The sequence below is a fragment of the Pseudophryne corroboree genome, chromosome 9 (genome assembly GCF_028390025.1).
Source record: "Pseudophryne corroboree isolate aPseCor3 chromosome 9, aPseCor3.hap2, whole genome shotgun sequence".
Lineage (NCBI taxonomy): Eukaryota > Metazoa > Chordata > Amphibia > Anura > Myobatrachidae > Pseudophryne > Pseudophryne corroboree.
The window spans coordinates 376,825,621-376,839,385 of record NC_086452.1 but is presented as its reverse complement, the minus strand read 5'-3'; the positions used below and the strand labels follow the sequence as shown (position 1 = coordinate 376,839,385).

Below are 13,765 nucleotides of genomic sequence, written 5' to 3'. Positions count from 1 at the left end.
GGGGCTGACTCCATTTTAGGCACTAAAATTACCTCATAAAAAAAAGAGGAATCACTCTGCGCTTAAAACACTTGTTATAAATACTCATATGACTATATGTGTGATCTGTCAAAACTGAATGACTCAGTGGGACTCAGTATTAAAACAAGATATTTTATCAAAATTACCTCAGCCAGTATAAAAAAAGAGCGGGAAGACCGCGCCATTGAAGGGGCGGGGCTTCACCATGAGCGGATCCAGCAGCTCACCAGCGCCATTTTCCCTATGCTGTGGACACAGACGCTCACTGACAGGGATGCGCAGCTCCTCCGGAGAGACTCCAGCTTACCTCAGCGGTACCAAGGGATCATAGCAGGTGGGGAGCGCTTACTAGTGTACCAGGTCCCCAATCTGGGTACTTAGTCTGCGAACCGGCTAAGCTTGGCATTAGCAGTAAGGGCACTGTGTGATGGCTCCATACTATCTCTGTGTCTCCCTGGAAGGGCTCTTTGTGGGTTAATTGTGCATTTAACCTGTTCCTGTGTGTGTGTGCTGTCACTGTCACAATATGTCAGACAAAGAGTGTGCTTCATGTAAGGCACGGTGTTTCTCTTCTCCAGGGGGTTCACTGCAGTGTACTCAGTGCAGTGTACCCTCCCAGGCTAGCGGGGCAGAGCCAGCTTGGCTGGATTCCATTAGGGGAATGATTTCCAATATTTCTACTAAATTGTCCCGCAACGAGAAAGAGACGCAATACTTAAGACAATCGATGACTGAATTTATGAACAGAGACTTAGTACCCAAACCAGCGTCAGTCCCCTGCCATTTGTCCACAAAAACGTCCTTTGGCCCATATCCTGCAGTCTGACTCTGATGATGAAGGGTCAGACATGGAGGAGGGGGAGGTGGACTCAGGTGGGTAAGGCTTCTCTGTCACAGGGAATAGAGGCTCTCATAGAAGCTATCAGAGAAGTTCTGCATAACCCTGATAAGGTAACAGAGGAGACTGAGGAATCTTTATGCAAACAGCAAACCTTGGTTTACTGCTGATCTTAAGCAGTTACGCCTTGCTAAGGAAGAGGCGCACAGGAGTGGGGATAAAATCAGGTATAGACAGGCCAGGAATACTCTATCTAGGGAGATCAGGGCGCCAAAAAAGCACTATGCCGACAAGCTTGTGACCAAATTCTCAACCAACGACCCTCGGTCGGTGTGGAAGGGCCTGAAGGCTGCCACCAACTACAAGGGCTCCACTTCCTGCACTGGCTCTAGCCAACAGTTAGCAGAGGAACTGAACGTTTTCTACTGCAGATCTGAAAAATCCCTTGATGCAAGCAACACTTCGGCTCATTCTGATGAAGCGATGGTTGCTATGGTGGACGTCCCCCCCAGCCCACAGGGTACCATGCCTACTCTTCAGGTGGAGGCAGCTGAGGTAGCAAAGCTATTTAGAAGGTTGAAGCCCAGGAAGGCATCAGGACCAGATGGTGTGTCTCCGTCCGCCCCTAAACATGTTCTGAACAGCTGGCCCCGGTTTTCACAGTCATTTTCAACAAGTAGCTTGAAAATTGTGTGGTCCCAGCTTGCTTCAAGCTCTCGCTCATTATTCCAGTGCCAAAGAAATCTTCCTCTTCTGGTAACTTGAATAATTACAGACCAGTAGCGCTAACATCGGTGGTGATGAAGACGTTGGAGCGTATGGTACTGGCTCAGCTTAAGTCCACAGCAGGCATCCTCCTAGACCCTCTCCAGTTCGCCTATAGGGCGAACAGATCAACAGAGGATGCAGTGAATCTGGGTCTGCACTTCATTATGCAGCATTTGGATGTGCCAGGCGTCTATGCGAGGGTCCTGTTTGTGGACTTCAGCTCTGCATTCAACACCATTATTCCTGGTATTCTTCAGTCTAAATTGTGCAGCTCAGGAGTTCCGGAAACGTTGTGTGCCTGGGTGAAGAATTCTCTAACAGATAGAGAGCAGCGGGTCAAGATGGGGAAATTCACCTCTGGTATTCGGTCGACAAGCACGGGTGCAGCGCTGGGTTGTGTTCTCTCACCCTTCCTCTTCTCACTGTACACCATCAACTGCACTTCTGATGACAAATCTGTGAAACCCTTAAATTTGCGGGTGACACTATGCTCATTGGACTCATTAGGGATGGTTATGAGTCTGCTTACAGGAAGGCGGTTGTGCGGCTGGCCAACTGATGCAAAGCAAACAATCTAGAGCTAAACACACTAAAAACAGTTGAGATGATTGTCGACTTTAGGAAGCACCCCCCTGCACTCCCCCCACTCATAATTGCGGACAATGTTGTAACTGTAGTGGAATCCTTCAGATTCCTGGGCTCCACGATCACTAAGGATCTCAGGTGGAACTTTAATATAGATGGCATTGTGGGGAAAGCCCAGCAGAGACTGTACTTCTTACGCCAGTTTAAACTGCAACAGGAACTTCTGATCCTTTTCTACTCTGCAATTATACAATCTGTTCTCTGCACCTCAATAATAGTGTGGTTTGGCTCTGCCTCAACCCACGACAGAAACAGGCTACAACGAGTTGTAAGGACAGTGGAAAAAATCATAGGGACGAATTTCCCAGCAGTCGTGGCTATTTATTGGGCAAGAAGCGAGCGGGGAGGATCATCTGTGACCACTCCCACCCTGCCCATGACCTGTTCCGGATGCTGCCGTCGGGCAGACGGTACAGCTCGAGGCTCGTGAGAACAGCCAGGCACAGAAACAGCTTCTTTCCTCAGGCAACAAACTTGTTCAATTCAGCAAACGCTTAGTCATATTCACAAATTCGCTCTGTACTCAACTCATGTACTCAAACTATCCTTCATGTGTTCTCCTTACTCCATGTTTCTTGTCGTTTGTCATATTCTGTCTGGGAGCGGTGGTTATCAGAAACAAATTCCTTGTGTATTATGGGAGTCAATCCGAGTTGATCGCTCGCTAGCTACTTTTTGCAGCGCTGAGATCAGATAGTCACCACCTATAGGGGAGTGTATTTTTGCTTTGCAAGTGTGCGAACGCCGGTGCAGCCGAGCTCTGCAAAAACATTTTGTGCAGTTTCTGAGTAGGTCTGAACTTACTCAGCCCTTGTGATCACTTCAGCCTGTCTGGACCCGTAATGGACGTCAGACACCCGCCCTGCAAACGCTTGGACACGCCTGCGTTTTCCCAAACACTCCCAGAAAATGGTCAGTTGACACCCATAAACGCCTTCTTCCTGTCAATCTCCTTGCGATTGGCTGTGCGAATGGATTCTTCGTTAAATCCATCGTTCAGCAACGATCCACTTTGCACCCGTACGACGTGCCTGCGCCTTGCGATGCATACGCAATAGTGACCTAATTGCTGCGCTGTGAAAAACGGCAGCCAGCGAATAGGTCGGAATGACCCCCTGTGTACTGATATACTTGGCAATAAACTGATTCTGATCTTATTTTAATATAAAAAAGAAATCCTTAGCCACTTTTCCTGTGTCAAAGGAACTAAATACCCTGTTTGAAGAACCATGGGTTAATCCTGATAGGAAATTTCAAATCCCTAAAAGGTTGATATCATCTTTTTTTTCCTCTTGAGGAAAATGGGAAAATCCACAGATAGTGGATGCATTAGTATCCAGGCTGTCATGGAAAATTGTATTGCCTGTCCCTGGGTGCAGCTTCCCTAAAAGACATGGCTGATCGTAGAATTGAGAATACACTCAAATCTTTGTATACAGCTTCTGGGGTGGCCCAGAGACCCACTATAGCATGTGGGTGGATTACTAAAGCCATCGTCAAATGGTCGGGTAACCTACTTGACAGGTTAGCTACCTTGCCTCAGGGGGAGATTATTTTACTCCTCCAATATATACAGGACTCTGCAAATTTTATGGTGGAAGCAAATAGGCTTGCTTAATGCACGCACCAAGGCTATGGCAGTGTCAGCACGCAGAGGCTTATGCCTACGCCAGTGGAATGCTGACGCGGACTCCAGGTAGGGGGTGGAAGGTCTACCATTCACAGGAGAGGCCTTATTTCAAGATGAACTAGACAAATGGATCTCCAAAGCTACTGCGGATAAATTCACGTATCTTCCTTCTGCAGCTCCCCCAGCCAGGAAGGCCTACTCAGGACCTAATCTACAGTCCTTTCGGACTGCCAAGTGTAAGGGCAAAACCAGAGGTTCTTCTACAGCCACCAGAGGCGCTAGAGGTAAACTACGCAAACCAGCAACTGCTGGTTCACAGGAACACAGGTCAAGCTCTGCTTCCTCAAAGCCTTCAGCATGACGGTGGACCACAATGCCTGGAAGACTGGCAGGTGGGAGCAAGACTAAAATTTTTCAGTCACATCTGGACAGGTTCGTGCCAGGATCCCTGGGTCATAGATCTAATTTCCCAGGGCTACAGACTGGAGTTTCAGGAGCTCCCACCTCACAGATTCTTCAAATCAGGCTTACCAGTTTCACAAGAAGCGAGTATAACCTTACAGGACGCCAATCAAAAACTGGTACAGGCTCAGGTCACTGTTCCAGTTCCACCTCATCTGCACAACAAGGGATATTATTCCAACTTGTTTGTAGTAACGAAACCGGACGGTTCGGTAAGACCGATTTTGAACCTCAAGTCGTTGAATCCGTACTTACGAGTGTTCAAATTCAAGATGGAGTCTCTGAGAGCGGTGATCTCCGGTCTGGAGGAGGGGGAATTTCTTGTGTCTCTGGATATCAAGTATGCGCACCTTCACATTCAGATCTGGCCACCTCATCAGGCTTATCTATGGTTTGCACTGCAGGACTGCCAATACCAGTTCCAGGCCCTGCCATTCGGTCTCTCCACGGCACCGAGAGTGTTCACCAAGGTGATGGCAGAGATGATGTTTCTACTCCGCAAACAAGGAGTAAAAAAAATTCCGTACCTGGACGATCTTCTGATAAAGGCACCGTCCAGGGAGCGGTTGCTGGACAGCATTGGCCTCTCAACAAGACTACTACTGGATCATGGGTGGATTCTGAACTTACCAAAATCTCACCTGGAACCGACGCAGAGGCTTCCTTTCCTGGTAATGATACTGGACACAGAGTCTCAGAGAGTGTTCCTTCCCTTGGAGAAGGCTATGTTAATCCAGTCAATGGTTCGGGCTGTCCTGAAGACAACCCGGATCTCGGTGCATATGTGCATTTGCCTTCGGGGGAAAATGGTGGCCGCTTACGAGGCACTTCAGCATGGAAGGTTTCATGCGAGGCCCTTCCAGCTGGATCTGTTGGACAAATGGTCCGGATCGCATCTTCACATGCACCAAAGGATCTGTCTGTCGCCAAGAGCCAGAATCTCCCTTCTGTGGTGGCTACAGACTTCTCACCTCGTCAAGGGTCGGAGGTTCGGGATTCTGAATTGGATTCTGCTAACCACAGATGCAAGCCTCAGAGTTGGGGAGCAGTCACCCAGGGGGTGGAGTTTCAAGGAAGATGGTCAAGTCGGGAAGTCGCCCTCCAAATAAACATTTTGGAACTCAGGGCAATCTACAATGCCCTTCTGCAGGCCTCATCTCTACTTCGGAATCAGGCCATTCAAGTCCAGTCGGACACTGTAACAGCGGTAACGTACAGAAACCAGCATGGCAGAACGTAAAGAAGAGCAGCAATGTCAGAGGTGTCAAGAATTCTCCTCCAGGCGGAAAAACACGCATGGCGTTGTCGGCGGTCTTCATTTCGGGAGTAGACAACTGGGAAGCAGACTTCCTCAGCAGACATGACCTACACCTGGGGGTGTGGGGCCTCCACCCGGAAGTGTTCAGGTGCTTGACACGTCAGTAGGGATATCCACAGATCGACATGATGGCCTCTCGACTCAACAAGAAGCTCAAGCGGTATTGTTCCAGGTCGAGAGACCCACAAGCAGTGGCGGTAGACGCTCTGACAACTCCGTGGGTCTACCAGCTGGTGTATGTGTTTCCTCCACTTCCCCTGATCCCAAGAATTCTAAAAAGAATAAAAAGGGAAAAGGTTCAAGCAATCCTCATTGCTCCGGTCTGGCCTCGAAGGGCCTGGTACGCGGATCTTCTCGGAATGCTGATCGAAGATCCGTGGCCTCTGCCTCTTCGCGAGGATCTTCTGCAACAGGGCCCGTTCGTCTATTAAGACTTACCGCGGCTACGTTTAACGGCATGGATGTTGAACGGCTGATTCTAGCCAGGAGAGGGATTCCTGACAAGGTTATCCCGACTATGATCCAAGCCAGGAAAGGGGTAATGTCTAAACATTACCACCGTATATGGAAGAAGTATGTCTCTTGGTGTGAGGGCAGACAATATTCTGCGGTGGAATTTCATCTGGGACGTCTCCTGCTTTTTCTGCAGTCGGGAGTGGATGTGGGCCTACGCCTAGGCTCCATTAAAGTCTAGATTTCGGCCTTGTCCATTTACTTTCAGAAACAATTGGCTTCTCTCCCTGAGGTCCAGACATTCTTGAAAGGTGTTATGCACATCCAGCCTCCCTTTGTGCCTCCCACGGCACCTTGTGATCTCAATTTGATGCTGCAGTTCCTCCAATCGGACTGGTTTGAACCGTTACAGGAGGTTGTACCTTATGTGGAAGACCGTCACACTGTTCACCTTGGCTTCAGCAAGACGTGTGTCGAAGCTAGGGGCGTTGTCTCACAAGAGCCCCTATTTAATTTTCCATGAGGACAGAGCTGAACTCAGAACTCGTCAGCAATTTCTTCCTAAGGTGGTGCCCGCGTTTCACATCAACCAACCTATTATGGTTCTGGCTGTTACAGACATCTTTAGTACGTCAAAGTCTTTGGATGTTGTGAGGGCTTTGAAGGTGTACGTAAAGAGGACAGCTCGTCACAGGAAAGCCGACTTGCTGTTCTTTCTCTATGATCCCAATAAAATTGGGTGTCCTGCTTCAAAGCAGTCAATTGCACACTGGATCAGGCTCACTATCCAGCATGCGTATTCCACGGCAGGAGTGCCGGCTCCAAAATCTGTACAGGCCCACTCTACTAGGTCGGTGGGTTCTTCTTGGGCGGCTGCCCGGGGTGTCTCGGATTTACAGCTCTGCCGAGCAGCTACTTGGTCAGTTTCGAACACGTTTGCAAAGTTTTACAAGTTCGATACTTTGGTCTCTGAGGACCTTCAGTTTGGTCAATCAGTTCTGCAGGAACCTCAGCACCTCAGCACTCTCCCACCCGGTTTGGGAGTTTTGGTACTTCCCCCATGGTGCTAAATGGATTCCCAGTATCCCCAAGGATGTAAGAGATAATAGGATTTTAATTACCTACCGGTAAATCATTTTCTCGTAGTCCATAGGGGATACTGGGCGACCGACTGGTGCACTGTTACTTGGTTAAGTATTCTGGGTTGTTCAGCTGTTGCTGTTCATGTTTCAAGTTTGGTTAGCATTGCTTTCCTATTGCTCTATGTGTACTGGTTCACAATCTCACCACTTTCCTTATCTATCTTTCTCTTAATGTATGTCTGTCTCCTCGGGCACAGTTTCCTAGACCGAGTCTAGTAGGAGGGGCATAGAGGGACGAGCCAGCGCACACTATCAAATTCTTAAAGTGCCCAAGGCTCCTAGTGGACCCAACTACACCCCATGGTACTAAATGGATTCCCAGTATCCCCTACGGACTATGAGAAAAGAATTTACCGGTAGGTAATTAAAATCCTATTTTTTGGTATTCACTGTTAAGTCTTCTATATGGTATATACTGTTATAGGGGGTTGAGGTGAGGGTGCAGAGCCGGGCACTTAAAAGTTTAATTTTATTATCTGAAGCACTGCTAGAAATCAGTCCAGAATCTAAATCCATATACAAGAAACTACATAATTCTTCCAGACCCCATGATCATTATATGAACACAGTGTCTAGCTCTGAACACAGTCTGTATTACTTGTTGAGAGAAGCATTTTGCTCTCATGATACCGGCTCCAGCAGAGACACAGATAAAGCTGTGTCATATCATGACGCCGAAAAGGACACCGGAGGTCTTCTTACAGAGATAGGTGACAACTGGGCCAAGCTACCATTAGTAGCATGTCTGAGTACCAAGTTCAAATTGGCTGATCTAGAGCTACTAGAATCATGGCAATTTGCTCTGTCTTGGTCTTTTTTTAACACTTGAGGGCGCCGTGGAAAGAGATAGACCAGCTTGAAGTGAAACAGTACTGACATGGCATCTACATATTCCTGTACGGGGAGCAGAACATCAGCAGTTTTTTCCTGTGCTGGGAGGCTATTCTGTCCATCTCTGGCTGACCCCATCGCTATACCAATAGAAGGAATACTTCTGGATGCAGAGACCATACTCCCGAGGACAAGGCATATGAGATGTCTCTCTCAGTGCTATAGAGCTCCTGGAAAATGGATCATCTCTATGCAAAACTACAACTTTAGAGACTGACAAGTATCTGGAGAGAACGTGATGATTTGTGCAACCAGCTGATGAGAGGACTTTGACCTTTTTCTTAAAATGTTTAGTTGGAACTTCCACTAGTGATAGCTGGCATACTGAATTGCTTCTTTCCCATTAACTTTATACAGAGTAGAATGGAGAAACTTTACAGTGAACAGCATTAGTGAACAACTGGGTGCTGTAACTTCATGGTTTTTATTGTTTCTTGTAACAGCAAAGTACTTTTGATGTTGAAAAACTAGATCAAGTAATAACATCAACTGACTGGGAATAAAGTTGGATTTGCAGTAGCTAAAGAATACAATAGTGTTCCTTTATGATTCTGCCAGTCAGAAGGAGACTTATCTGTAACTCAGGTGCAGAATTGGCCTTGAAAAGAAGGTTGTCTTAATAAGGGATAATGGTGACCTGTTGAGAACTTATTAAGTCCACCATTACTGCCATGGTAGAAGATCCTTGAAATGAAAATAAGATTCTTAAAAGGCACGATAGAAGAGTACTACAATGAAAAAAAAAAGTACCTTTCCTACTAAAATCTTGACAAATCAGCCTGTCAAGTTCAGTCACAAATAAAACGGATTCTTCATAAGGCAATGCCTTGAGCGACATTTTCAAACTTGTCTGCCAACAATCACCAATGCAAAGATCCTTGAATTGATTATAGCCACATCAACTGCAGCTTCACCTACTGTAGGTAATCTGAAGTTATTTTGATTATCTTCACTAAGGACAAAAGCTCAGTCCTAGATTAGACTGCAATCTGGAAAAAATAGTTCAGACCATTTATCTAGCACATCATCCAGAGTAGAACCCATGATGACACAAGATTAGCCCCGAGTGCTGCCCCTGCAACAATATAGATAGCCTTGAAAATAATCTCACACTTATGTTCAATTATACCTTTAAGTGAAGCAGCACTAGTTATTGAAACACAGCAGTTCTACACAAAGGCATCATTAAGATACCCACCCAAGTCAGTTTCTCCCAGTTAACATCTCCAGTAGTGGCAAAGGGTAAATCAGCCATGTTTCTCATATAAGCTCTAATAATCGAGAGGGGGAAGAGACAGAATCTTTTTCTTCACACACATACATATGTATATATATATATATATATATATATATATATATATATTATATAATTTATGCCCAAAGCTTAGTGAAACACCATTACTGGATTGTTAACACTCTGCTCTCCAAAAGTCTCACCATCAAATGAGGTGGAATCCTCTAGGTCTAACCTTGAAGTTGCCCCGTCTTCTCAAGAAGTAATTCAGAGAAAACTATCTGCAAAATGAATCTGAGCCACATGTTTCTGCTTCAGCAATTTTAAGACAGGTGGACCTTCTAATACCCCTTCACACCAAAAATTGGATCTGACCCGGATTATTGCCAGGTCTCTCCTCTTCCAGCGCTTGGAGATGACCTCATCTACAAATGCTGGTAAACTGGCTCTCTGTATACTTCTAGGCGCGACCTGGAAAAGATGACCTGGGTCACACCGTTCACACTGCAGGCTAGACGGGTCCGTTCTGGGTTCGACCCTGGCAGTGACCAGGGTCGGATTCCCAGGTAACACAACCTGGGTAGACCCTTTCACACCAAGCCTGGGCACAGGTTGCCGAAGTTATAAATTTGGTGTGAAAGGGGATTAAGAAGAAATGGATCTTTGTAATCCAGAGCAGATTTCTCCAGCAACTTGTCCAAGATAGTTCTGCACTAGACAATACCTACTAGGGACCATTAAATGGACAATACCTACTGAGTGCTCCCTAGTAATGCAGGCCAGACTCCCTAAATCTTCTGAAGTTTAGGTTTTATTCCCTGGTAATCACACTGGTCACCAGATATTACCTTCTATGGGCACCTAGATTAAAAGACGAGACTCCTGGGCAGAAGGGGCCTTCAAATGTGTTCAAGAGAGCAGAGGAACTTCAGTTCCTACAGACTGAAGAGAGAAAAAAATGCTCCTCTCCAGTATGATGACGTTTTTGTGAGAAACAGAGGAGTTTCAGCCCTTTGAAGCAATACAATTAACCTTTCAGGTCTAATTGGTGTCACTTTGTATGTATTTGCAAACCAAGACCCACAAACATCCGCTACTAGATACTAGATAAAGACACATTTAATTGATATCTTATTTCTAATTGAAAACAATCTCCTCACTAATAGAAAGCAAATACACTTCCAAAAACAGAAATAGATGGTTTGGAGCTGATGGATGAAATTTTATAAAGGGAAAATAAAAAAATGATGACACTGTGTGATACTTACATCCCCCGGTGCCACCACATCATTACAGAAATAGCAGCCAAGCTTATATCCAGGGATGTTAGAGAACAGAGAAGAGCCCAAGAGATCGGACGAGCCAGCAACGTCCGAGTGTGATTCAGCGGCCCCCTCCTGCTTTCCTTTCTTCAGCCCATGTCGCATTACCACAAAGGTGTCAAACCCCAGAGCAGCGTTGATGACTAACTGCAGATGAAGAAGAGAAACAACAAGACTGGAAATGTCAGAAATGCATAACCTGGATAACAATAACCACAGCAACAAGCACAACAGCAACTTCATTAGTAGGGTAATAGAATAATAATGAGAGTTACTAGAATATTTCATATTAAGAAATGAGTCTGGTTCTTTTAAAATAAACACAGATTTATAGTGTATTCAGCCTCAAAGATAATGAAAAATAGTGAGCAAAACCAGAAGTCCTATCAGTAGCCCAAATACAATAAATGGACATCTATCTGTATCATACAACATCACACACTGTACAGAAGGTTTACTATACAGAAGATTAATGAATATATATATATATATATATATATATATATATATAAAAATAAGAATTTACTTACCGATAATTCTATTTCTCGTAGTCCGTAGTGGATGCTGGGGACTCCGTCAGGACCATGGGGAATAGCGGCTCCGCAGGAGACAGGGCACAAAAGTAAAAGCTTTAGGATCAGGTGGTGTGCACTGGCTCCTCCCCCTATGACCCTCCTCCAAGCCTCAGTTAGGATACTGTGCCCGGACGAGCGTACACAATAAGGAAGGATTTTGAATCCCGGGTAAGACTCATACCAGCCACACCAATCACACTGTACAACCTGTGATCTGAACCCAGTTAACAGCATGATAACAGCGGAGCCTCTGAAAAGATGGCTCACAACAATAATAACCCGATTTTTGTAACAATAACTATGTACAAGTATTGCAGACAATCCGCACTTGGGATGGGCGCCCAGCATCCACTACGGACTACGAGAAATAGAATTATCGGTAAGTAAATTCTTATTTTCTCTGACGTCCTAAGTGGATGCTGGGGACTCCGTCAGGACCATGGGGATTATACCAAAGCTCCCAAACGGGCGGGAGAGTGCGGATGACTCTGCAGCACCGAATGAGAGAACTCCAGGTCCTCCTCAGTCAGGGTGTGCCCCTGACCAAGTAGCTGCTCGGCAAAGTTGTAAAGCCGAGACCCCTCGGGCAGCCGCCCAAGATGAGCCCACCTTCCTTGTGGAATGGGCATTTACATATTTTGGCTGTGGCAGGCCTGCCACAGCATGTGCAAGCTGAATTGTACTACACATCCAACTAGCAATCGTCTGCTTAGAAGCAAGAGCACCCAGTTTATTGGGTGCATACAGGATAACAGCAAGTCAGTTTTCCTGACTCCAGCCGTCCTGGAAACTATATTTTCAGGGCCCTGACAACATCTAGTAACTTGGAGTCCTCCAAGTCCATAGTAGCCGCAGGTACCACAATAAACTGGTTCAGGTGAAACGCTGACACCACCTTAGGGAGAAACTGGGGACGAGTCCGCAGCTCTGCCCTGTCCGAATGGACAATCAGATATGGGCTTTTGTGAGACAAAGCCGCCAATTCTGACACTCGCCTGGCCGAGGCCAGGGCCAACAGCATGGTCACTTTCCATGTGAGATATTTCAAATCCACAGATTTGAGCGGTTTAAACCAATGTGATTTGAGGAATCCCAGAACTACGTTGAGATCCCACAGTGCCACTGGAGGCACAAAAGGGGGTTGTATATGCAGTACTCCCTTGACAAACTTCTGGACTTCAGGAACTGAAGCCAATTCTTTCTGGAAGAAAATTGACAGGGCCGAAATTTGAACCTTAATGGACCCCAATTTGAGGCCCATAGACACTCCTGTTTGCAGGAAATGCAGGAATCGACCGAGTTGAAATTTCTTCGTGGGGCCTTCCTGGCCTCACACCACGCAACATATTTTCGCCACATGTGGTGATAATGTTGTGCGGTCACCTCCTTCCTGGCTTTGACCAGGGTAGGAATGACCTCTTCCGGAATGCCTTTTTCCCTTAGGATCCGGCGTTGAACCGCCATGCCGTCAAACGCAGCCGCGGTAAGTCTTGGAACAGACATGGTACTTGCTGAAGCAAGTCCCTTCTTAGCGGCAGAGGCCATGAGTCCTCTGTGAGCATCTCTTGAAGTTCCGGGTACCAAGTCCTTCTTGGCCAATCCGGAGCCACGAGTATAGTTCTTACTCCTCTACGTCTTATAATTCTCAGTACCTTAGGTATGAGAAGCAGAGGAGGGAACACATACACCGACTGGTACACCCACGGTGTTACCAGAACGTCCACAGCTATTGCCTGAGGGTCTCTTGACCTGGCGCAATACCTGTCCAGTTTTTTGTTCAGGCGGGACGCCATCATGTCCACCTTTGGTCTTTCCCAACGGTTCACAATCATGTGGAAGACTTCCCGATGAAGTCCCCACTCTCCCGGGTGGAGGTCGTGCTGAGGAAGTCTGCTTCCCAGTTGTCCACTCCCGGAATGAACACTGCTGACAGTGCTAACACATGATTTTCCGCCCAGCGAAGAATCCTTGCAGTTTCTGCCATTGCCCTCCTGCTTCTTGTGCCGCCCAGTCTGTTTACGTGGGCGACTGCCATGATGTTGTCCCACTGGATCAATACCGGCTGACCTTGAAGCAGAGGTCTTGCTAAGCTTAGAGCATTGTAAATTGCTCTTAGCTCCAGTATATTTATGTGGAGAGAAGTCTCCAGACTTGATCACACTCCCTGGAAATTTTTTCCTTGTGTGACTGCTCCCCAGCCGTTCAGGCTGGCATCCGTGGTCACCAGGACCCAGTCCTGAATGCCGAATCTGTGGCCCTTTAGTAGATGAGCACTCTGCAGCCACCACAGAAGAGACACCCTTGTCCTTGGAGACAGGGTTATCCGCTGATGCATCTGAAGATGCGATCCGGACCATTTTTCCAGCAGATCCCACTGAAAAGTTCTTGCGTGAAATCTGCCGAATGGAATCGCTTCGTAAGAAGCCACCATTTTTCCCAGGACCCTTGTGCAATGATGCACTGACA

General features: G+C 46.7%; 1 protein-coding gene and 1 long non-coding RNA gene across 6 annotated transcripts in view; one reads left to right on the top strand and one right to left on the bottom strand.

Moving 5' to 3' along the window:
- Positions 1-13,765, bottom strand: part of ATG7 (autophagy related 7) — a 617,483-nt gene that overhangs the window by 379,151 nt on the left and 224,567 nt on the right. For all 5 annotated transcript variants that reach the window (XM_063940758.1, XM_063940756.1, XM_063940759.1 and 2 more), the window contains exon 14: positions 10,671-10,871. In XM_063940758.1, coding sequence (XP_063796828.1) covers positions 10,671-10,871 — 201 coding nt within the window. The remainder of the gene's footprint in view (positions 1-10,670; positions 10,872-13,765) is intronic.
- LOC134958276 (uncharacterized) overlaps positions 1-13,765 on the top strand; it is a 210,265-nt gene that overhangs the window by 99,436 nt on the left and 97,064 nt on the right. The window lies entirely within an intron of this gene.